Genomic DNA, 25,526 nt, shown 5'->3' on the forward strand with positions numbered 1-25,526 from the left:
TTCTATAAGACCATGATATATATCGCTAAACAAAAATCCGTAAAAATCGGCTTAAATTTTTTTTTCAACAGTTACTTAGAAAAAAATGGCTCGGTAGATTTTCACCTAAAACTAATCAGTAACATTCTCAACTAATATCTTCCGAACAGTTTTTGATTTTTTAAAATCGTTTCGGTAGGATGAGCTTGAATGTAGACGAAAATTAAAACACTTTTTTTCAAATTACAAAGAAACGGCTTGGCAGATCGTCGCACAAAACTGACAAACGATAGTCCTCATCGAAATACATCAAATGGCTATTCAATTTCTGAGATCGGTTCAGGCGTTTTTGAGAAAACGTCGATGAAAGATCTGATTTTGACAAATGCCAAAAAACGATACCAATTTTTGCAAACTTTGACAAATTTTCAAAATTCAACCAATTGTCGTAGGGCCGTAGTATTTTAGTACTATAGTATCTACCGTCAAAAAAATAATAATAAATTTTTTTTAACACTTTATTACAAGAAAACGGCCCGGCAGATCTTTACCAAAAACTAATCAGCACGATTCCCAATCAATATCTTTCGAACGGTTTTTGAATTTTCATAATCGGTTCAGAATTGCAGGCTAAAACGTGGACTAAAAGTTTTTCACTTTCCTGCTATTTATAAAGAAACGTCTCGGCCGATCGTCGCACAAAACTGACGAACGATAGTCCTCGTCGAGATACATCGAATGGCTTTTAAATTTTTGAAATCGGCCCAGCCGCTTTCGAGAAAACGTCGATTTACGGCAAAAAATCTGATCACACACACACACATACTTTTTCCAAATTTGGTCTCATTCGATTCAGAATGGCTTGAAACGTCGAGAAAACATAAAATTAGCGAATCGGATTTTTTTATGAAAACAAACTTCTCCTTCGGAATGTTAAAAAGTTCAGTTCATTCTGAAATTACAATTTTATGTTTTAATAATGAAACACAAGAAAATATTTAAATTATTTAATTTTCTTAAGAAAGATACACATACAGAAAAATTATTTTATGTTTTATAAATTTACAATCCCAATAGTACAGTAGCCGTTGATGGAGCAACTTGAGTTGGGGCGCATGCTTGTCTGACACTCATCTCCCACGTGTCTAACAACTGCGAAATCGAAAACCTAAAGCAGAAAAATAAATAAAAATATCAATTAAGTAGATAATGAATAGTAAATTGTCTTACCTTCTAGGTAATTTCGTTATTCTAGTCTGAAGAGCTTTTTGAACAGTAGATAGGAACTCCGTCATTCCGTACTCGTGCTCTGCCATCGAGAGCTGAGGAGAAGTTTGAGGATAATCTTCCGGCACATAAAGCGATACCGGAGGTACACTTGGCAAAAATTTATCATCTAAGCAGCACAATAATTGGATAGATCTGAAATAACGTAATAATTGATTAGCAAACAAAATAATAGCATTTACAAAACACTTGTTTCGTTAATATTTTACCTTGAGCCAGGCTGATGTGTAGGATCAAGTGAAACCTTGAATCTCTGATCTAGTCTCGCGATCTCACCTTGAAGGACATCAGAAATATCAGTCGGTGCGTCCTCAGGAAATGATCTTTTCAATGAGGAAGGAGTATTTCTACGAAAATATCATAAGTAATGTTAACATAATATAGTGTTTAACATAATTCAAATATTGTTAAGTCTTATTACAAACTAGTGGGGCGCATGGCATCGTGTCTTAAGGCAAATTGCTGGAACTTCCCGTACCAAAAACTATTATTTTAGCGATTAACATTTTTGAAAAAATTTTACTTCGAAAAAATTAGATTTTTGAGAAACTATAAATTCGACAAAAAATTACTTTTTTTTTGAAAAAAAAAATTTTTTTTGAAAAAAAAAAGTTTTCTTTATTTTGGCATAGTTTGGAAATTCTGAACTTTTTTTCAAAGCAATCGTACTGCTTTAACAGCATAGAGACGGAATGTCAAAGCGCGTAAGCGCTGCGTCGCCGTCTAACGAATAAACATTGGTACAAAACCCATATGAATTTAAACAAAATTCATACTAATTGTTAAAATCTCTATAAAATATCTGATAATTTGATGTGCATATGTCTAATGATCATTTTTGACCGCCAAATGGCTTTTTGTTTTACTTTTTTCATTAGATCTCCGAAACCGCTAGACCTGCTTTCATGAAAATTTGATCAATTCTTCATTTTGTCTATACAAGTAAAATGTTTGTTGAATTTTTAAAATCGGACGCTCCGTTCTCTTAAAACCCGTGTTACCGTTTTTGGCACTTTTTGCCACGTATCTTCAGAACGGCTAGACCTGCCTCCACCAAAAACTAATCAGCACGTGTCCTTATCAGTACGAATCGAATGTTTTTTAAATTATTTAAATCGGTTGATCGGTGTTCCCGAAATCGTCGACGAAAAATTTGTATCCGCACACACACACGCATACACACACACATACATCCATTTTTTCTAAGGTAAGCCAAAATATTCAGAAACCTTTGAAACGTCGAGAAATGCAAAAATTTTCATTTTCGATTTTTTTGCGATTACTATAACTTACCCTACGAGAAGTTAATAAATTTACACGAAAACACTCGGCAAACCAATTTGCGCAAAACTTTAATCAATCTAGTAGTTTTCCTTATTATATTAATTAATATTAGTTATTTAGCCCAAAAATAAGGCATTCGAAGACAAAAGTTAACAAATGAGCAATATTTTAATTTATATGCGCTTATTAGTTTACAGTTAAGATTTACATAAAATTTTATAGTCTCTAAACTAAAATATTGAAATTTTATAAGTCTACGAAAAATAGTTGAATTATAAAAATCTATCAAAGTTTGTTATTAGGCCTATTAAGCATCGAGTCTGATGATTACCGGTGACGTCCACATTTATTAAAATTATTCCACACATCAAATACATTTCTATTAATAATAGAATATCGCATTGATTAGTTTTTATTGAAAGCGAATACTTTGTTTTCAAAATAGTTGAACATTTTATCAGAAATTTTATGGGACTTCACTTGAGGCACTTACAACCAGTTTAAGCTCGCTCTTTAATGCTTTTTAACTTAACTTTTAACGATTAAATTATTCATCTGTCGAGAAAAATTATTATTGGATTATTATTTTAGTGATTTTAATTTTTTTTAACTTACTTGATCTCAGGACCCAGAAGGGAAGACATCGTTGGTCCGAAAGTTCTGTACAAAGTATGATTTGCAGTCGGACTTTGCAAAACGCTGCTTACAGCTTCCAAAAGAGGATTAAAGATATGATGCTCTTTCAAAGAGCTGAGATGAGGATGAATAGCGGGTGCACTACCTCCGCCTTCGCTACGTTTCAAATCCATCTTTTCCAAAACCACTTCGCACTTTAATAAAGTTTCGAGTGGTATCCTTTGTGTAGGGTTTGACAATATTTCTAGCAACTTTTTGAACTTCGATAACTTTTCGACATCTGAAAAGGGAAATCAAAAATCCATAGAAACTACATTAATCAATAATGGGATAGTCATTTGCTTTATATCAAATCCATAGATACGAATAAAAATAAAGGATAGCATTGCTGCCAATTACACTTGCCTAAAATACTAGACAGAATTAAAACTTCAACTTAAACTTTAATTTACATAAATGTGTATAAATCATTATAATTAATAAACTATATTATTAAGATCTGGGTTTGATAAAATTTAAAACCTTATGATTAACTGTTAAACATATCGATTTCGCTTTACGCCTTGCATACAATGCTTTCCTTACCTATGGTATTTTTATGGACATATCAATATATTATTTAATTTACCATCATTTCCTATTCGTGCTATCATTCGTCTAAGAGGTTCTATATATTTACTAAGCTGACGAGCTTTTTCACGATAAGCTTGCTCTTCTTGCTGAACCGCCAACGGGCTAGCTGTTGGTACCGCCTGACCTGGTGTGTTCAGAGAACTACTGGGTGATGGTGCCATACCAACTGACCTTAAAAAAAAAAAAAAAAAAAAAATAGATCAATGCGATTTCCAATTGATGTTGCAAATATATTTATAATAATTGTTATTGTACAAATTAAATTAAATTATTTTGTTTAACACATTTCATTTTATACATATCGTGTTCTAAAAATGTATTTTGTTTAAGTGTGGACATCAACTGTAATCAGTACCTACGAACACCGAATTTCATACATATGCTTCAGCACAGATTGTGATTAGAATCTCTCAAGCTCGAGACTTATATACTTTAATGAATTTTTCTTATACAACCTATTATCGTAGGCTTTTAATATTTCAGTATGTTATTTCAAACACATAATCTATTGTTATACATGGAAAATTATATTTTTTCCAACATATAATTATGAAGAAACCGTCCGGCAAATCTTTACCAAAAACTGATCAACGCGATTCCTAATCAATATCATTCGAACAATTTTTAATTTTTTAGAATTGGATGCTAAAACGCTAGTCCTTATCCATATAAATCGAATGGCCTGTAAATTTTAGAAATTGGTCAAGCCGTTTTGTGAGAAAATGACAACGAAATGTCGCAAATCAACTCACACACACATCAACTTCTTCCGAATTTAGACTCATTCCATTCAGAATGACTTGGAACGTCGAGAAAATATAAAATAACAAAAAGTTAAAAACTCAGCGAATAATCTGTCCATTATCTCTTACCATTTTGTCAGTCTATTATTTTGTTGCATAAACAAAAATCTCGATTTCCGACATTCGGTTTAATGAATTCACCCTTAAAAACACCTACGGCTCCCCAAATGCAGGGGTGCGTTAGTGCGTGCTCATGCGTTCGGACACACGCCTAAGAATAATAATAAGTGATTTGTATGTAGCATCTTCGAATTATTAAAAAATTCTCGCTCAAGTGCAAAAGATAAACAAATCCGCGTGTCGCTAGGATTGATTCACTTTGACCCCCTAGCTATCACGTGTCCACGGAGATTGCAGAGTTATGACCCACACTCAGGTCAAAGGGACCAAGTGCTTGCGAATTTCACACAATTTCTATTTTCATTTTTTTATTTTTTAATATTTTTAACAGCAATCAGAACCTTACGTCCTATGAGCTGTTGGACCTAAACTTCTCCTTACTCAATGGTTAATCCATCCATATTTGATGCTTTTTGTTATTAGAATTAATCTAATAGGGCTGGCTTCTTATTGGTGCAGCAATGCCGGGCAAGAGCTATTTTCACTTGGAAACATATTGCTATCTATATTTCCAAGTGAAATTTCCAAGGCTGCTCGAAGTGGGTATCGAACCCGGGACCTCTGAAACAAGTCCCGTCGCTCTTAACCGCTTACCTACGGGCGAACCCAATTTCTATTCAATGGCACATTTCAACTTTTTATGCTTTAAAAATTAATTCTATTAATCTCAAATCCATAATAGTTTTATTCATATACTAGTAGGTAAATCGGATAGTCATACAATATTTTAAATGAACACAAATGATTAGAGCTGTTTAACAAAAAAAAAAAAAACATAACTATAACCTGCTTCCCTAATATTGATTTTCTAATTTTTCTTTTACGCCACTTTTGTTTCACATTTTGCATTATATCCTATATGTAATTTAAACTTCTTAATATAGTAAGTTTTTTCTAAATTAATTAAATTGGTAAAATTTTTAAAAAAAATTTAACTACAAAATACATGATTGATGATATGCTTCAACTCTAATTAGTTCGATCAATCAATTAAATATTATTATGACTTTATATACATCAGGCACATATTATAATGTTATATTATCATGATTACGTAACGTACAATAAAGCGTTTAGAGGTGAAATTTCTTTATGTTTGAGACTTTTCACCAAACTATAAACTATAATATGTACTTGGTTATTATAAAGCGTAAATAATAAAAAATTCTTATGAAAGTATTTGGATAAACTTCGACTACTTAAGGTAGTATTTAGCTGTTTCTATAAAAAATGAATAATAACTCCTCGTTTCCCTGATGCCTTAACAAGTATATGGATAGTTACAGAAAAACAATATAAACAAAAACTTGATGATAACTTAAAATTTACCAAGCAAAAAAAAGCTTAATTATTTTTAAAGCCGATATAATATCTTGAAATTATATAAAATATTTTCAAACTTTTTTATAGTAACTTATATAAATAGAATACAATCGACATAACAATATTCTAATATAATAAAAAGATTGGTGAATTTAATTCATTGTCGAATTAATTTATTCTCGCACATAAAAATTCATAAAATTCGGTCCAGTTTGAGTTTTAAAGTTTCGAAATTGCAATTGGTAAATTAATAGATCAAATAACATAGAACAAATTTTATAATCAAAAATAACTTGAATATGCCTAAATGCAGTGCTTTGCAAATTTCTTTTGCTTATTAAATATGTATTTATTATTTTATAAATTAATTTCAAGAAACTTGAGCCGACTTTCATTAAATATTGTATGCAATGGTAAATTACGGATAAATGATAAAGAATAAAATATAGAATTTCATAATTTATTGAAATCATTATTTGTTGTATAAAATAATGTAGAGAAAATTTCATAAGCTAAAAGAATTTGAAAATCCTCTATAGACAAAATAATATAGAAAAAATATAAAGTCTTTGAGATAGAAGAGAGTATTTAGGTTATTAAGTGCAAAAAAATATTGCAAATTTAAATACTTCCAAATTGATCATCTTTGAAATACATCTGATTTTTTATATACGATAATTGATCAAACGTTTGTGAAATTGCAGATATGAAAAATCTGTTTCGAAAATAGAACATGCCTAAAAATTAAACATAATAGAGCCTAACAAGGTAATTCATATTAATGTGAGTATAGATATTGTTCTAAAAAAGTAGCTACTAATTTCATATAATTTCCCGTTACAAGTATTTCTCATATTCCCAATAAAAGCCTCCTTTAGTCTTTTATACATTGAGCCCCTTTCCCACAGTAGATGCATATCGCCTGCAGTTATCACATGGCGCTTTGTTTACGAACCGGGTTGGTGTATTAAAACATGCTCAAAACTAATAACAGAGGATTTAAGCAGGTTTAATTTTATCCCCCCAAAAAGAACCCACTTGTCGGGGCGTCTTTATGGGGTTTTGAACACTGGCAAAAGGTTTAGCCATAGTATTACCACAAGCACTTTGGGGAAAGTATAGTTTCATTTATATCGTATTAAACGTGATAAGACAAATGAAAGCGTGTGAAGCAAATTTTGCACTTTATGATTAAATAGTATTTACGATTAAATAGTTTTTAACGCAAACCGTATCTATCAATAATGAAATTTTGCTAATTAAGTATGCTAATAATAATATTGCTAATATATGGCTAATGGAATTTGTCCAGAAACAAGATACGTCTGAATTTTAAGAACAAAACACATAACTTCATTTAGAATCCTGAATTCTAAATCATAATCAGAAATTTAACAGAGAAATTAAATTAAATTAAGCTATGATCCAAAAAGCTCGTAAAGTTTCTATGTGAATAAATATATGATTTAATTCACAAAATATAATTCTGCAACCCTACATTAACAATTTCTCTATTATTTTTAATAGAAAGCGCTTTGTTCAAATTATCTGCATTTATTTGGCTAAAAATAAAAATGGACGTATGCTTTTTTCTGTATATATTTTGCACAAAATAAATCTAATACGTAATCAATCAATTATTATAAAAATAAAATTATTATTATAAAAGTAAGAGTAAAATTCAAAGAGAGTAGCTATAGTTTACCATATATAATTTATGTATGAAAACCGGCAGAATAAGATACATTTTTAATCACTCGCGTATAGTACCTAAACCATATTTTTTGTAATTATAGCGATATGGTCAGATTTTCATCCTATGTTTATAAAACACGAATAAATTTGACTCAAGCACGTTCGGTATGTAAATACATTAGACGATGCGGTCGGTCGGTCAGTTTATGTATTATAAGACCTTATACTCTTGTTTGAGGGTAATATTTCGAGGTTTTGTAGGTAAACTCGTAAATCATAACCTTGTGTAAACTAATTACTCGGCCTGTATTTGTTTTCCGCGCACAGATGACCAGTATTCTACCCAAGAATGATTTATGACCGCAAAGTGAAGGAAAACCACCCGCCTTGCACCCACTGAACGTCCCATACCCGATCGTGAAAGTACTAATAAAATTTTGTCAATAAAAGATAGTGCGTATTTCTGATATTTTTTTATAATATATTATTTTTTTATTTTTATATAGTTATATTCTAAATTTTGCATTTTTCCCAACATGTAATTTAAAATTGACATTATCGCAGTTTTTTTTTTAAAAAAAAAAAGATTACTAAATTAATGAATTTTATTAAATTCATATTCAAAATCTATGTTCCATAACAAAATACATGATCAATGATATACTTCAAAATTAAATCAAAACAACATTAATTAGAGCCATAATTATTTTTGGGTGATAATTAAATGTATGTATTAGATTAAATATTATGTAAGAAATATAAAAATAACTATATTAACTTACCTTTGTTGTGGCATATGGCTCATTTGCGGACTTGGTGATGGAACTAATGCTGGAGAAGCAACCATTTGATTTCCAGAAGATCCAACACCAGCAGGACTTGGTGCAGATGGGCTTGGGCTCTGATGCAAAAACTGATTCGGAGGCATTTGTCTAGGTCCTAATAAAGAGAATAGGAGAAATGTGTCATAATAGAAAAATTTCAAAGTCCAAAATTTATTAATATTTTTGTACCTTGAAACATGGCATTATTCATCATCATAGCATCTCCTGGTTTTCGGGGCATGTGTTGACCCATAATTTGCTGCTGCATATTGCCCATGGGTCCCGTAACCATATTCCCTGGTCCCATGTTATTGTGCCCCATATTATTTGCACCCATGGTGTTGGGTGCCATTGTATTAGGACCCATTGCATTTGGTCCCATAGCATTAGGACCCATTGAATTTGGACCCATTGAATTTGGACCCATATTATTAGGACCCATGTGATTTCCACCTAAAGTTTGGAGCATATTTGGATTCATAGATCCCATGCCCATTGTTTGATTAGTCATATTTCCTGGTCCCATATTGGTACCAGCCATTGTTGAAACAGCAACATTACCCTGACCCATGCCCTGACCCATTTGATTCATACCCATATTACTTGTTGCAATATTGCTGGTGGCGCCAAGAGTGGATTGTACGACATTTGGACCCGACATACTTGTGTTAATATTTGTATTGTTAGCGTTACTCATCTGACCCATTTGATTAGCTTGATTCATGTTTGATATTAAACCACCTTGCATATTATTAGCATTATTCATTTGACCTGTCATTTGGTTCATCATTGGACCACCTAATTGATTTCCTTTTAAATAAAAATTTTGATTCAAACAATATTTACAGCAAACATATTTTAATTCTATTACAAACAACTTTGTGCAAAAATTTTTTACTTGCATTCACATATTGAATTCGTTATATGTATTATAATAAATATGTAGCAATATAAAATAAGTTATCATTAGTCGACAAAAAGAATTCTAAAGTGCAAACTTGACTTTTGTTTAAAATGATATAAAAGAACATACTTTTACATCAAATGCAATGTAATGAGTTAATTGAACTGATAATTGATATTGACAACCCAAAAGTTCCAAAAATATTATCGAAATATGATACACTTTTCATTCAATTCAAACCCATGATTCATAAACAAAATTATAAAGTTTAAAAATAATATAAAATTTTTATTTTTATAAAATTTGATATTATGAAATTTATAAAATAAATGATATTATCAATATTTTTGTGTATGTATAGCAAAAAAATCATACCCATTTGAGCTTGCTGCATTTGATTTTGTAACTGAATATTTGCCATAGCTTGATTTTGGCCCGACATTGCCATATTATTCATATTAGACATTTGCATTCCTGCATTACCCATTTGCATCGGAACATTGCCCATCATTTGGTTGTTTCCTGGACCTACAAGTAATATTTTTATTCCGCAAATATTTTAAACTATTATTAAATTAGTAAAATATGAGTCATACCTGGCATTTTATTTTGAATATTTTGCATTTGATTTTGGTTAGGCCTTTGATTCAGGTTTTGTAGTAAATTTGTTGCTGTATTCATCTGATTATTTGCATTCTGTGGCACCATATTTACTTGCTGACCCATTGGATTACCCATATTTGTGTTCATGAGCATTTGATTTGCTCTTGAACCTGATAAAGATATAGTATCTGTAGCAAATAAGAATAAAAAATAACAGTTTAAAAGGTTATCTACCTTGACTGGCCAAATTTTGAAGAGCATTGATTGGATCAGGCATACCTTGTCCGCCTTGATTTGGGCCACCAGCCATGCCAGATTTTTTAGAATCTGTTAATGAGATTATTAGTTATGAGTATCATTGAATTATGAATAACAATATTATAGAAATATCAATATGGAGTATGAAACAATGAAATTTTATTAATGATTGAGAATGAATATATTCAAATTTTGCATTAAATTTAAGGAAACTGATGTTACATATATATTATCCAAATTAATTTAATGCTTACTCATTTCCCTAACATGTAGAATTAATCTTGCTACATATCCTAAATATTCTTCTCTCGACTTAGCTTTTTGAAACACATGATTTTCCATTTCAGCACTATTTTTTGACGTAGGCATTCCAGATTGCTGAATTGCTTCATCTCTAAGAATTTAAAAAAGATATGAATACAAAATCAACTATATTACGAATAACAAAAATGAAATACATTTTGGCCACCACACTTTGACGAAACCCATGGGTACGCCACGAATGATCTTCGTTAGCCATTTTATTTGTGAATGCAAAGATTATTAACTAATGTATTGAAATTTTGATCAAATTAAAACAAATACAACAAACAGTTACAAGCAAGCCATTTTAATATCATACAACTACAAGAATTGACAGCAATGACAATAACTGTCATTGTGACAGTTCTTCTCTACACCGTGAAGTTGCCAAAATACTTCAGCCATTAAATTCTAGACTAGCGGTCATTTTAAATATTAATAAAAATGCACAGATAATATTAGCATATTCATATTAATGTTTTATTTTATATTTTCACCAATATTTTAAATTTGCAGTTAAATTTATTATGAACTGTAAAATACGCAAAACATTAATCTTTCGCATGATGTTTTGACATTCGTTCTGCAACCAACGTCAGATCGTTCAATAATGTCAATTTTCTTTGATATCACAGGGAGAATTCAAAGAAGTTTTGTATAAATAAAATTAATTAGTGGTATTTGTTTATATATAAAAAAATATGAACGCTAATTTCGGTTCATTGTTATGGGTATCAATTTTAACAAAATAAATGCATCAACTGTATTTTGTGTAATAGGGTAGATTAGGGTGGAATTCAATAGGGATCTATCTGCAAAATGGCAGACCAAGGCCATTCCTCAAGCCAGGGTGAATATATTTATATTTTGGTTAATAATAATTATATTAAGTTTCTACTTAATGTTGTAATCATTTTCCAAAACTCAACTATTGATTTTTTTCATAGGAAACAACAGGCCCAGTTTCTTTGACAAACTAGATTTTCAAACAAATAATACTGATATGAGTACAGAAAAAAGACGTCAATTGAAACTCAATTTTCCTTCAGGCCCTTCTGGGGGATTAGTATTTCCACAACCACAGGCTCAAATGCCTGTAGCTTCAAATTGTTTTCCAGGTTTACCTAATAGTAGTCCACAGGCATTTATGAAAATGAGTAACGATACTTCTGTTAGACAAAAACCTTCTTTAGGAAGATTGCCTAAAAATAATCAAGATTTCATTCAGGAAAAAACACGGTAACTAATATTTGCGTCATTAAAAAATTACTTTTTATTAAAACTGCTTCTGTTCTCAAATTTCATTATTTGCATAAATTTTCACAGATTTGGTCCAACTGAGCATAAGAAAATAAGGTAAAATTGTACCCAAAAGTTGCATCAGCATGATCGTATATTAATATTAATTTTTTATTTTGGTGTGAAATAAATCTTGTTTAGATACACAACATAAATAACATTGTTGTATATAACATTTAACAGCACGTTTGTTTTACAAATAAATTCTTTTGGTAATCTTTGAATAGTGGTAAAAATTATAGGCATTTATTATGCTCTAATGTCCTAGGGATCACTTTATCAATCAAAGTTATCTAAATCGGGAACTGAATATTATATATATATGATTAAGAATATATTATTATATGAATAAGCTAAGTAATAATTTTTTTGTGCAAATTTTCTTATAAACCATAATTTATACATCTTATACGAAGATTGCCTTCAATAGTATAGTGTTATTTATTTTTATTAAATTTTGAAGCTGAATGTTTTCTTTTTTCTATTAAATGTGTTTACAGTTGTAAATTTTGTTTTATTTTCATTTTGCAGGGAACGTTTGAAAATGTGCCAAGGTCTACAATCTTCTGGAAAATTGCAATTGGCACCCGGAAAGACATACGATTTTACATCTGAAGATCTGCAGGACCTTGGAGAGATAGGTCGTGGGGCATTCGGAGCTGTAAATAAAATGGTGTATCGTAAAACTGATACAGTAATGGCCGTTAAAAGAATAAGGTCTACAGTTGACGAACGAGAACAAAAACAGTTACTTATGGACCTTGAAGTTGTTATGAGGTCTAATGAATGTCCATGTATAGTTCAGTTTTATGGAGCTTTATTCAAAGAGGTAAAAAAAATACATATACGATCGAAATAAAATTATATGAATCTATAAATTTTTTTATATCAGGGAGACTGTTGGATATGCATGGAGTTAATGGACACATCATTAGATAAATTCTACAAGTTTATTTATGATAGATTACATGAAACAATTCCAGAGACAATTTTGGCAAAAATCACAGTTGCTACGGTAAAAGCTTTGAACTATTTAAAAGAGAAATTAAAGATCATTCACAGGTAATTATTAATATGTTGTGTGACTATGATGTAAAGTCTTTGAATATAATAACAACAATTTTATATAGGGATGTGAAACCAAGCAATATTCTCTTGGATAAATCTGGCGATATAAAATTATGTGACTTTGGAATATCAGGGCAACTTGTTGATTCAATAGCACAGACCAGAGATGCTGGTTGTAGACCATACATGGCAGTAAGTTTCAATAATGCATCTAGTATTTATTTTGTAAAAATATAACTCTTAATTTATGTGTAGCCCGAGCGTATAGATCCCCAACGAGGAAGAGGATATGATGTTCGAAGTGACGTGTGGTCCTTAGGAATCACGTTAATGGAAGTTGCCACTGGTAGATTTCCGTACCCTAAATGGAATTCAGTGTTTGAGCAGCTTTATCAAGTTGTACAAGGAGATCCACCAAGACTTACTCTTGAACACAATGGAAATTATTTTACTCGTGAATTTGTTACATTTGTTAATACTTGGTGAGTATTTTATAGACTCATGTATTTGCTCACCAAATTATTTTTTTATATTTATTTATAGTTGGCATCAAAATAGACTTAGATACATTTTATACAAAAGCTAGACCTCATATCACTTTGAGCATCTTTTTGTGTTAAATGGTTTTTATTTTTTGGATTAAATAAGTTTTTGATTTTTTTTTAAATTTGATTAGATTAAACGGTTAATACTCAGTTCAAAGTTTTACAAGTATTGATATTTATCTTTCTATAATCAAAAATATGTTTTTATTTATGTAGCTTGATTAAAGAAGAAAATCAGAGACCTAAATACAATAAATTATTGGAACATCCATTCATTAAGCAAGGAGAGCAAAGTACTACTGATGTAGCTTCGTATGTGAGTGGAATTTTGGATGCTATGGCTAATAATGGTGTGACGCAATTCACAGCCGATGAACCAGCACAGAATTGGGCAGAAGGGTGAGCTGATATTTATAATAAACTATAAAAAGTGACTTAAATTGAAACATTTCAATTTCATTAAAAAATTTGTGTTACAAGCATGCAAAATGAAAATATTAGTATTTGGGTTTTTCTAACATTATATTTCCAAAAAATAATAATGTGATGATTGAAATTGAAGATGTTTTGTTATATGAAGGGTGCTTTAGTATTTTTTTATCAACATTACATTTATATCTATGAGGTTTTTCTATTTATTTTATATTACATAATTTATATTTATCACCACTTCTTTCTTTTTTATCAATATGAATCATTAACTTTTTTTTTACTGATGTATTGATATTAAAAAAATGTTGATGCTAAGCTATTATGACTATTTTGACATAATACTATAAACCCCATTTTTCATAATTTGTTACCTGAATATATTATTTAAATTCTTCGAATACTTTTTTGAATGTACTTTTTCATGATGATATTTTATGCTGTCAAAGATATTTTGTTCTGGATTATTTGTTGTTATAATGTTGATTACTATGTACGTGTGCTACCTTTCACATAACGAAGCAAATCTTACAGTGTAAAATTCTTTAATTCACTATACTAGTGGTAATTTTATTATTGAATAGAATAAATTAACTGTTGTTTTTTACTTGACAACAATTTCTTAACTTATTGAAATTTGATAATAAATATATTCTCGACAATTACATACTTTTGAATCAAACATTGGAAAAACATGTGTATGCAAATGTAAAGTTAAATTATGAATATTAAATTTTACACACACAGATATATATATATATATATATATATATATATATATATATATATATATCCGTGTGTGTAAATTCACTGATTTAAGAAAATAGTAGATTTTAATGTTTTGTTATAATTAAATATAAATCGTTGTATTTAAATATACATTTTATAATAAATTATTTCAACTTGTACTTACAAACACCAAATAAGACATTATGGGCAATCATTATAAAAATCACAAAGTAGATTTGTTCAATTATAGCAACGTCATTTATAATGAAATCATGGTAGATAACGGTCTATGTTCTGAATATTTTCAGAAGTTATTAATTAATGTTTCACATGTAGTGAACATTAGATATCCTTAAAAATGTTTCATGTGCTCGCCGCTTATCTAGTTATAAATAGTTAATTTATTCAGATGCACAAAGTCCATTAGACCTTAAAGTAGGAGAGACTCTAATAAATTAGTATTAGTTAAGATGTATACTTTTGACTAGTTGAAGTAGTACCTAAAATCCAAAATAGGTTTTTCAAATGGTTGTTATAAATTTGTAAACAATTAGAAAATAGAACATTTGTTGTGATACATGTCATAATAATCAATATGAATTATTATGATTATAGAACTGAAATTTCTTTTATTTGAAAAAGACTATAATAATCATGAAAATGATTTTATAATACTGTAAATGTAGACTTTGTCTTGTAAGACAGTTTTGCATTATGTATATATTGTTTCTTCTTTAAACAAATTCCGCAAAATATTTGTTGCTATTTATATTATTTGTGCAACATAATTTTGTTTTGGAATTAAATTTAAATTTCAGGATGCTTCATAGCTTTGTAGCACATAAATAATTCTTACAATGTGACTAGTTTTGCATTTAATTCAATGGCGACGAGTTTTCTTCTATGTCTATATTAAGTTTATTACAAATATATGATAATTAAAATATTTCTTTGCCCTTGTGCTTGTATTTTCGCTTGTTAATGGTTAAATTCACACTCAAAACTTTGTTCGTTTATCCTGCATGAACAATGTTTCTATCCACAATTCTTCATGACATTTTATACATTTAGTTATAAAACGATGAACATTTACATTTTTGATTTATTTCAATTTGTCTTTAGAAACCAGATTCAAATCATTTTTAGTGGATTTGTTTCTCTATATTTTATATGAAAAAATGGATTACTATATTTTGTAAATACTTGTAAATAGTTTTCTTCACGATTTTAACAGGTTCAAGTTTAATAATAGCCTTAAGATTTTTTAATTCCGTTGCATAAATTTTGTATATAATTGAGCAACAGCTTTTATGTAAATTATTTATATAACATTGTGTGTAACTATAGTCAATAAATTGATAATATAAAGTTGAATTTAATTGGATACAATTAATACAATACGGTTTATAATAATTTATGAAGCAATCGTTTAATTGGTTCCTAGTTTTATAATTAAAAACAAAATATATGTTTATAAGATGTATTTACAATTATTTAACAATACATTCAAATTTAACAAGCAAATGGATAACAATAAAATGTATATAAATATAACTTTTAGGCAATGAATAAATCACACGTACAAGACAATTTTGCTTTTTATAATATTTCCAGATGAAAGCGCACAAGTTGATATTTATACTGTTATACATTCATAAGCGTTACTTAAATTCGAGTTCAAATATGTCAGTCATACAATCTTCGTAACCCCTGCTGTGTATGGTTTTAGTTGTTGAAATTCAAGACGTTTCGTTACATATACTGGCTCTAACTCCAAATTGTTGTGTTATTGACATGCAGGAGGGAAGACATAAATAAATAATAATTATTTCTAAACATTATCAGTGCTTCCAACCGCTACTTTTTTTCAAGACATGCTTGAAGATTGGCACATGCACGGGGTATGGTTGCGGTACAGGAACTGGAACTTTGTGTTCCACATGTACTGGATATGGCTTTTCTACTACTACTGGATATGGTTTTTCTACTGTGTATGGAACCTTCTTTTCAATCACTTCTGTTACGACTTTGTAAATCGGCACATGTATCGGCTGTTGCATAACTACGTGAACGGGATAAGGTTGAGGAATGCCGATTTTGACATATTGTGGAATTGGAACTGGGACAGGGTGTGGAATTGGTACTCCGACTTTTTGGTAAACTGGCACAGGCACTGGTTTTGTTTTTTCGGAAGTTGTTGTGTGTACGTGTGTTCCAATCTCATAGGTTTCGCCTCCATGACCAGAACCACTGCTTCCGTAACCGGAACCGCCGCCATATCCAGAATCACCATGTAGCGCGCCAGCGTACGCACCGCCGTAACCACTGTGGGCAATTGTCGAATATCCGCCTCCATAGCCGCCATCTCCTCCATGTCCGCCGCCAAATCCGCCATCTCCACCATGTCCGGAGGCAAAACCGCCTCCGTAACTGGAGGTGTCGACATGTCCTGCACTTGCATAACCGCCACCGTAGCCGGAATCGCTACCGTAACTGGATTCACCACCGCCATAACCGCCATGACCAGTACTTATGCCGGTCCAACCACCACTTCCAGAACTGGCTTCATAGCCGCCTCCATAACTTCCTGAGCCGCCACTGTAACCTTCCGAACCTCCGCCGTAACTCGAACCACCTCCACTCGTACCGTAACCGCCGTGTTCTTCACTTGGTCTGGCCGACACCAGGCACAGTGTACTTATCAACAACTGTAAGAAAAATTAACTTGAGTGAAAAATCTATAGATTCTAATTCTTGTACATACTAAACACAAATATATTGTATTCTATCAATTTTATTTTCGGGCACATCGAAACGGGATAAAATTTTGAGTGCTATGATATCTTTGTTGATAAGTGCTTTCATTTTTATCGTTGGAATCTTTTACCAAACAGAGCAATACTTGTTAAATTTGAACGCGCTCACAAAACTTCAATTGGCATTTCAATTTATTTACATATCATATTTATATAATTTATTTGTTTCATAATCGAATTATTATCGATTTTTCATATAACTGTACTAATTGATTATTTATTACAGTTTTCTTTGCGTGCAAGCTAACTATTTCTTGATATTACGTTCCATTGTTCCACTTGTAAGAGCATTGAATAATATTTACTTAACTATTTATTACATTAGTCGGCATATTAGATTTTTTAAATTGATACGAAATGTATTCAACCATAAAATATCATATGATAATCATGATATTTATTAAAATTGATCGAATTTATTTATATTGGACACATTTGTTCAGTATTAGAATATTTAATAGTTCTAACATGTTTTGATTGTTTATATGTTTCATTCATTCTCATTTTAATATTAATTTCAGGAAATAAGTGAAAGTAACTTTACAATAGTCATGTGACAGTTTTATACATTTACTTTACATATATATATATATATATATATATATATATATATATATATGTAATTCATTATTCATTCACATTTCTGTGTTACGGCCAATTTGTTTCGTGGAAAACTTTTAAATTCTACTTTAATGTGTATGCTATTTGAAATCAGCAACATCACAATTGCTTTTTAATTTGAACGAAACGAAAATGATCTGGAGTGTTCTATCGTTTTTTTTAGAAGGATGGCGAAGTATTTCTTAGAATTTAATTTATTTTATACTTTTATATTTACACAAACATGCGCGCACACCTCAATACTCATAACTTTAAAGGAAATATTTCATTTATTATGCATGTTTTCAGAGACTTTTCATTTAATTATGAATACTTCTTCAATATTTTTTGAGAATAAATTTGAAACTATCGTTTCAATAATTATATGAATTATTGAACACATCATAGTTATATCTATAATTCGAACAAATATTTCTTAGAATCATTGCAAAAAAAAAAGACGATTGAAAGAGAACGTCTAATTACGGTTCGCGGTTCAGCGACCTAGCATAAATTATATCATTGGATTTTAATTTTTTGCACTGCTTTTTTTATTTCGCCGTGTTTACTTTCAATTCCACCGATTTTGTTCTTAGTAGGTGAAAGACGATTAATTGAAATTAAAGTATACTTTCGCTATTAAAGTCTGAAGACCTTGTAAATGGTCATCTTTTCGAATTTCCGGATTCAGAAGTTACGACGAATTTCTAGGGGTCAAACGATTACAATTTGTAATTTATAATAAAATTATCTTTTGCAATTACACATAAGGAAAAAATATTGAATGGTTATAATCATGCAATTGACTATTTTGCATATATGATCAGAAGAAGGTCCCTGATTTTTGTATTTGAAGAAAAAAGGAAGTAAGAAATTAAAATCGTAAGGATAAAAATTCTCATATTACAGTGAAATTATTATTATAATAGAAATATTAGTGATCATTATTGGAACAATTTTAAAGATTTTTTAATTACTGTGAAGTAACGTATCAAACGTATCTTAAACAAATTTCATTTTATTAAACTTCAATTTTAGGTCTAAAAACGTCCAACATTCGGAAGGAAATTCAATTATAATGAGCAGAATTTTTAAACTCTGAAGGAATATAATAAAATTATTTCAATCTGATTTATTTGAGATATTTTAAAAAAGTTCATAAAATAGTTGCAGCTTTTCTCGCGTATACGTTCATAATACAGTGAATGTTTATGATGATTAAAATGTTCGGAGCAATAAAGGCAATAATTTCTGTTCTCAATGAATGTACTTTTTCATCAATTTGTAGGCATTCATAATATTGCGGTTTTTACTCGAAATTTGGCATACGCAGTAATAAAAAAAAACTCATCATAATGCTTGTTACATGAAAAAGCGTTTGTTACACAATTTTATATGTTATGATGTACTGAATGTTAATACAGTATGAAAATTTTGAGCATGGCGTATAATTGTTCAATTTTGTTACCGATTACATTTTATGACGCTATTAACAACTGTTTAAGATTTTTATTACTGTGTTAAAACATTATCTTCAGTCGTTTTATATGAATCTTATTAATGAATGTGAAAATAATTGATATATTTTTACTTACCAATTGCTTTGGTTTTAATTTGTTTTAAATGTTATATTTGTGTAGGTTTCACTGAGGTTTGCACGAACTTTAGTCAAAAAGTAAATTTAAAGTTTTTGTAAATGATCGTTATATTTTCAACGTTTAGTTAGTATCAATTTTATAGTTGAATTTAATGATTTTATTAACGGGATAAATGATTGAATTAATTTTAGTATTACCGTGTAGAGATGGAGTAATAATGAGTATTAATTTTATTCTATTAAATAATAACAAACAATGTAAATTACTTTATTACCATTCAATATTTTTGCCGGAAGCAACAAATTTGCTTTGATTTATATATTTATATCAAGTCATAAATTAATCAATTAACACGCGAGAAAAAAAATGAACAATCAAGCGTAAGTGATAATGAGAAAGTTAAATAATTCATAAATAATTAATGACTTTTAATTAATAATGTTAATTGAGTTAATATGATAAATTATGCATTATGAAGGTCGAAGTTTATTTTAGCCAGAAAATCAGATTTTCTAATATTATATTTTCTCGAAGTTTCTAGTCATTCTGAATCGTTGAAGTCCAAAATTGGAAAATCATGTATATAATTCGATTTTTGATCTTTCGACGTTTTTTGGACTGAGACTCTTTTTTAAAAAAATTATTAACATTCGATGTAACTCTATAAAGAGTCACATTTTGTGAGATGATCGGCCGAGACTTTTTTTTAGAATTAGCATAAATATATAAAATTTTTTGTCCACGTTTTTGCAAAGACTTCAAAATTTAAAAAATAATTGTTGTATTTACTTTTCAGATTTTGTAATAAAACTTGGTGATAGATTTTATGTTTTTAACGAACATCGTAAAACATTGTGATACGAAATGTTTTGCGAACATTTTCATTTAAAGTTCTGACTACTTTCGGTAATTTTTGTTTTCAAATGCTTTAAGGACAAGGATTTCATTTAACTATTTCAATTTAAATTTCCTTATTTTAAACGAGCATAAAATTTAGAATAGTACTGATTACTTTCAGTGATCTACAACGACATGAGTTTCATTTAATTATTACAATCATTTTACAATAATTTTGATTTATTATTTAATCTGCCTGTTCGAAATTACGTTCTTATTTATATTTGGTGATATTTATTATTTCCCAATCGTATCCGTAATTTTTTATCAAATTCATCATTTTCTCTATTATTATTCCATTTAATTTTCCCATGTTTTCCGGATCAATTACATCACTAATCTCGCTCTTTTTGCCAGTGTTAATATTATTTTTTAACGAATATATTCTGAGTGGATAAATAGATATTAATTTGGAAATATGAACAAACAACACTTTTTATTAAATAATAATTTTCACAAACGTTTCGAGACTAGGTTTGTCTCATCATCAGTGTGTTATAATTTAAAATTTAAAATATGGAAACCTAAATTAGCATTATGTGTTATCCGTTACAAGTCGTTCGATATGATAATAAATTAGTGCAAAAAGTGTTGTTTGTTCATATTTTGAAATTAATATTATTTTTTAAATTTGAACTAAAATTAATAATTCTATCTCAATTTTTATAACATTTCTTAAAATCTATTAAATTAAATAAATTATCCATAAGCATTAATAATTATGAAGATTTATATTTTCCAAAATAATTGCAGTAATTAATTACTTATATATACAATTAATTACAATTGTTTTGTAAACTTGTCAAATTTATAAAGGATGTTTTTCAATTTTTTTTATTGATATTTTGCAAAAAATTAAAATTACGTTATGTTCGATAACAATTTTAATTTAAAATTTAAATAAATATTGAAGGATTGAAAGAGTGTTTATCAAGGATCATAAAAAATGTACAAAATTTTTCTTTTTTTAAAAATATTTTTTGTATTTTGTTTTTTTATGTTAGATTGAAATTATTTTCTCGGGCACCAAATAAATTTTGTTATTCGTTTTGATTAAAAAAAAGTCTTTTTGGAAAAAAAATCAAACCACTTAGATATTTATTTATAATATTCGATTTTTTTATTAAATTAAAATTAAATAAATATTAAAAAAAATGAAATATTAATGCAACTTTGTTTTTTTTTATTTTTCGAGAAAATAAATATTAGATAATTGTTTTTATTAATTATAAATATGTAATTAGTGTACTTACAAAAAGTTTCATTGTTCCTATATATGAAATTTAGCACCCGGCCTTATCCTTGATCGAGTACACCACTAGACTGAGACTGTGATGTTTGATTACCTGGCATTTGTTTTTATACTCCAAAGAAAGGCGTATTAGGTGTTTCGAAGATGGGGACGAGTTTCGTGTGAGTGTATAGAGAAAGTAATATCATAATATTACTCTAGTTCATGGGTTTTTTATTTTGTTATTATCGAAGAGTATCCAGTTTTGCTACAGTTTAACTTTGCCGGAGATAGAAAGACTTGTCTTCTGTTCATTGCCAATGCAAGTATTACCTTCTCTTACTTACATGATTGACTTTCACTTTCTATGAAAATTTTTGCTCTTATTATGTTACTGCGTTTATTTGGTCAGTTTGCTTACGGCGGATTAGATAATACATTTGTTGATCCTTTTACAGACGACGTAGGTACGTTGAACTTTTGGTTTTTTAAACGCCGGCCTTGTGGATGTAAGGTGAACGCGTTTTTCTTTGCAATTTTAAATCGATTCAATGTTACAGTTGGGAAAACAAACTATTTTTCATTCATAAACTTCAAGTCTTTGCATCATAGACCATATACTCAAGGTTGCTAGTATGCACATCGTTGTTTTATAATTTATTATCATGCAGTCTACATATTATGAAAGAAACTTGCATTATGTGTAATATTTGTTTGAAATGCGAAGTTTACTCCTTTACAAGAAGTATTTTACTGTATTTTATGTGGACTTGTATAAGTTTGTTCTGAGATTTTGCATTAAATTCGACAAAAAATTACTTTTTTTGAAAAAAAAATGTTTTCTTCATTTTGACATATTTTGGAAATTTTGAACTTTTTTCAAAGCAATCGTACTGCATAGAGACAAAACGTCAAAGCTCGTATTGTTAAAATCTCTATAAAATATCTGAAAATTGGATGTGCATATGTCTAATGATCATTTTTGACCGCCAAATGGCATCTTTTTTTTTACTTTTTTTATTAGATCTCCGAAACCGCTAAACCTGCCTTCATGAAAATTTGACCAGTTTTTCATCTTGCCAATGCAAGTAAAATGTTTTTTGAATTATTAAAAGCAGACGCTCCGTTCTCTTAAAAACTGAGTTACCATTTTTGGCACATTTTGCCCCGTATCTTCGGAACGGCTAGACCTGCGTTTGCCAAAAACTAATAAGCACGTCTCCTTATTAATATGAATCGAATGTTTTTTGAATTATTCAAATTGGTTGATCGGTGTTCCCGAAATCGTCGACAAAAATTTGTATTCGCACACACATACACACACGCACACACACATACACTCACACACATACATCCATTTTTTCTAAGGTATGCCAAAATATTCAGAAACCTCTGATACGTAAAGATATATAAAAATTTTCATTTTCGATTTTTTTGCGATTGCTATTACTTACCCTACGAAAAGTTAAAAATTTATAATTCGATAAGTGTCTCTATATAATTTTCTTGAGATTTTTCAATTTTTCTGAAATTTTAGGAGTCTGACTCGTCTAAACGTTTTAAAATACGAAGTTGAAATATATGGAAGATAAACTGAGAATTTTGAGACGAATCTAACGATGTATAATACTCTACATAATTTTTTTTACCAATAATATAATATGACTGTGACTATATTGATCTTAATATTTGTTGTTGTGTATAAATGACAATTGACTCTAATACATTCAAGTTATCTAATCCAATTAATTTTAATCCTTTCATATTTTTCTAAAAGTTTTATATTTATTTTATAATTTTGTAATTTGGGCCAACAAATTATATTTTTAACACCGAGATTCTAAAAATCTTCTTTCAAATCGTTTGTTCTCTATTATGGGCTGTATATTGAAAATGTTGTTTTTATTTTATATGATCATGGTTACTTCATATCTATATCTGGTGCAATAACTGTATTATATATATATATATATATATATATATATAACTATTATTTATAATATTGAGCAGTTCTGATGGATTTTTGCATTCGACCGGTACTACCGTTTTCCTTCTACAGATAAAATTGTAATAACTTGATTTGCAGTTTTATATGTGTAAGATATGAAATGCCAAGGCATAAAAAATTTGATAGTCAGCAGCGTTGAAAAAGATATATTTTGCTTGTTTACTGTAATTCTGATTAGTTTGTTTAAATTTTGCATCATTTGCGCAAAATATTCAAATAACATAAGTAATATTTGCACTACTAATTAATTAAACATACACCTTCTAATCTACATGTTCAAGAGCGATTAATTACATGGCGGTTTTTACATTAATGTAGAATAATAGCCATCGTGAAGTTATTAAATTTTAATAACTGCATAGACAAGCCTTACGCTAATATAAAGTACTATATCAACAATATCTTTTTGTAAAATACTATAATATTTTCAAAATGCATGCTAATTATGGATAGACTCCAGTAAATAAACTATTACTGAAAAAAATTTAAAGTATAGTGTCGAAGATGGGTATGATATTTGTCAAATGCATATGTTCCAATATTTATTGGTTATTCGAAATTTTCAATTATCAGTCATCATTAATTTATATTTGTAAAATGCTTACGAATTTTAGATAGATTTCAATGAGTAACTTTTTTTTTTTAAATTTGTTGATTTAATTTTAGGTATTTTAGGGTCAAGCATTTGTCTCTGTCTTGTCTTGTGGCAGATATAAATGCAACATATTCTTCAAAATTATAAGCATACTTGAATGATTATTTTGAATTTATTTAATTATTTTTATTTTTTTAAATCATCCTTACATAGGCTTTGTCCATGTAATTTGGATTTTTAGAGACAATTTTTTGAGAGTTCGTTTATACATTTGTAGACTTTCATCCATTTTCTTATATTGCATAATACTTCCACTTGTTTTTAATCTATGCCATACATTAACGTCGTTGCATATCAAAGAATTATTAATTAATTTACATTCACCATTTCTTTCAGCACTCATTAAATACTTGCGTATGAAGCTGCTTTGTTTTTAGTTGTTAAATAATTTTTTGTTATTCTAATTACGATAATACTATAAGCAGCAGGTAATTAAAAAAAATAGTTAAAATCTTTTTTGACATTTTGGCTTCATGTTATATCTATTGTGATCTCCATATGTATATCGAACGATGGGATAAAGATTTAATTATTAATTAATTAAACACTTTCCATTCAACTAGAAATTTACGAGAAAAAAATGCGATTAAAATATATTATAATAATATGTGATTAAAATATATTAATATAATTATTTTATACTTAAAATTAATCAAACATCTTACAAATCTGTCCTATTTAGGGAGTGATAGGGAGTGACGGTGAGATCTAATATTTAAATCGACTGTAATTTTTTAAGATAGATTTATATATTTATCATATTTTGTTTACTGGTTTCTATTTCTTTATTCACATCTGATAAAGGGTCTGGGCGTGTTTCCATACAGAATTGGCCCCACCCTGGTATTTAAATTATTTTGATGCCATTTTATAGGTATTTTCGAGAAAATTCGATATACTAAATTTCAAATCCGTAGCTCATCATTTGGCCGAGATATCAGTGAAAACATGTGAAAGTGGCCCCTTTTTTCAAACTCACTTTTTGTCGGAAATATGAGA

General features: G+C 29.1%; 3 protein-coding genes across 4 annotated transcripts in view; 1 reads left to right on the forward strand and 2 right to left on the reverse strand.

The window, feature by feature from the left end:
* Positions 1-1,034: 1,034 nt before the first annotated feature.
* On the reverse strand, positions 1,035-10,978 carry LOC113373191 (mediator of RNA polymerase II transcription subunit 15-like). Of its 2 annotated transcripts, none has more exons than XM_026613504.1 (12): positions 10,808-10,978; positions 10,604-10,743; positions 10,371-10,418; positions 10,085-10,279; positions 9,864-10,016; positions 8,774-9,394; positions 8,543-8,699; positions 3,815-3,990; positions 3,166-3,466; positions 1,476-1,613; positions 1,210-1,401; positions 1,035-1,147 (listed from the first exon to the last, which is right to left on the reverse strand). In XM_026613504.1, the coding sequence occupies exons 1-12, from the start codon at positions 10,867-10,869 to the stop codon at positions 1,042-1,044; spliced, it is 2,289 nt and encodes a 762-aa protein (XP_026469289.1). In that variant the 5' UTR covers positions 10,870-10,978; the 3' UTR covers positions 1,035-1,041. The 2 variants fall into 2 exon arrangements, with proteins under 2 accessions (XP_026469289.1, XP_026469288.1); XM_026613503.1 differs by having other exon boundaries at positions 10,085-10,261; positions 10,326-10,418.
* Positions 10,979-11,286: 308 nt separating this feature from the next.
* LOC113373193 (dual specificity mitogen-activated protein kinase kinase 4-like) overlaps positions 11,287-25,526 on the forward strand; it is a 45,686-nt gene continuing 31,446 nt past the window's right edge. The window contains exons 1-8 of the mRNA XM_026613505.1: positions 11,287-11,502; positions 11,600-11,891; positions 11,979-12,008; positions 12,483-12,780; positions 12,844-13,013; positions 13,082-13,211; positions 13,275-13,501; positions 13,781-13,963. Of these exons, the coding sequence (XP_026469290.1) occupies positions 11,472-11,502; positions 11,600-11,891; positions 11,979-12,008; positions 12,483-12,780; positions 12,844-13,013; positions 13,082-13,211; positions 13,275-13,501; positions 13,781-13,963 (1,361 nt within the window). The 5' untranslated portion in view covers positions 11,287-11,471. The remainder of the gene's footprint in view (positions 11,503-11,599; positions 11,892-11,978; positions 12,009-12,482; positions 12,781-12,843; positions 13,014-13,081; positions 13,212-13,274; positions 13,502-13,780; positions 13,964-25,526) is intronic.
* On the reverse strand, positions 16,564-17,829 carry LOC113372676 (serine, glycine, tyrosine and glutamine-rich protein-like). Its single transcript, XM_026613028.1, has 3 exons — positions 17,803-17,829; positions 17,050-17,430; positions 16,564-16,917 (listed from the first exon to the last, which is right to left on the reverse strand). Exons 1-3 carry the CDS (start codon positions 17,827-17,829, stop codon positions 16,564-16,566), a joined length of 762 nt encoding a protein of 253 aa, XP_026468813.1.

Source organism: Ctenocephalides felis, unplaced genomic scaffold, assembly GCF_003426905.1.
Source record: "Ctenocephalides felis isolate EL2017-DRISC unplaced genomic scaffold, ASM342690v1 CF-g0.4_SCAFFOLD_01604, whole genome shotgun sequence".
Lineage (NCBI taxonomy): Eukaryota > Metazoa > Arthropoda > Insecta > Siphonaptera > Pulicidae > Ctenocephalides > Ctenocephalides felis.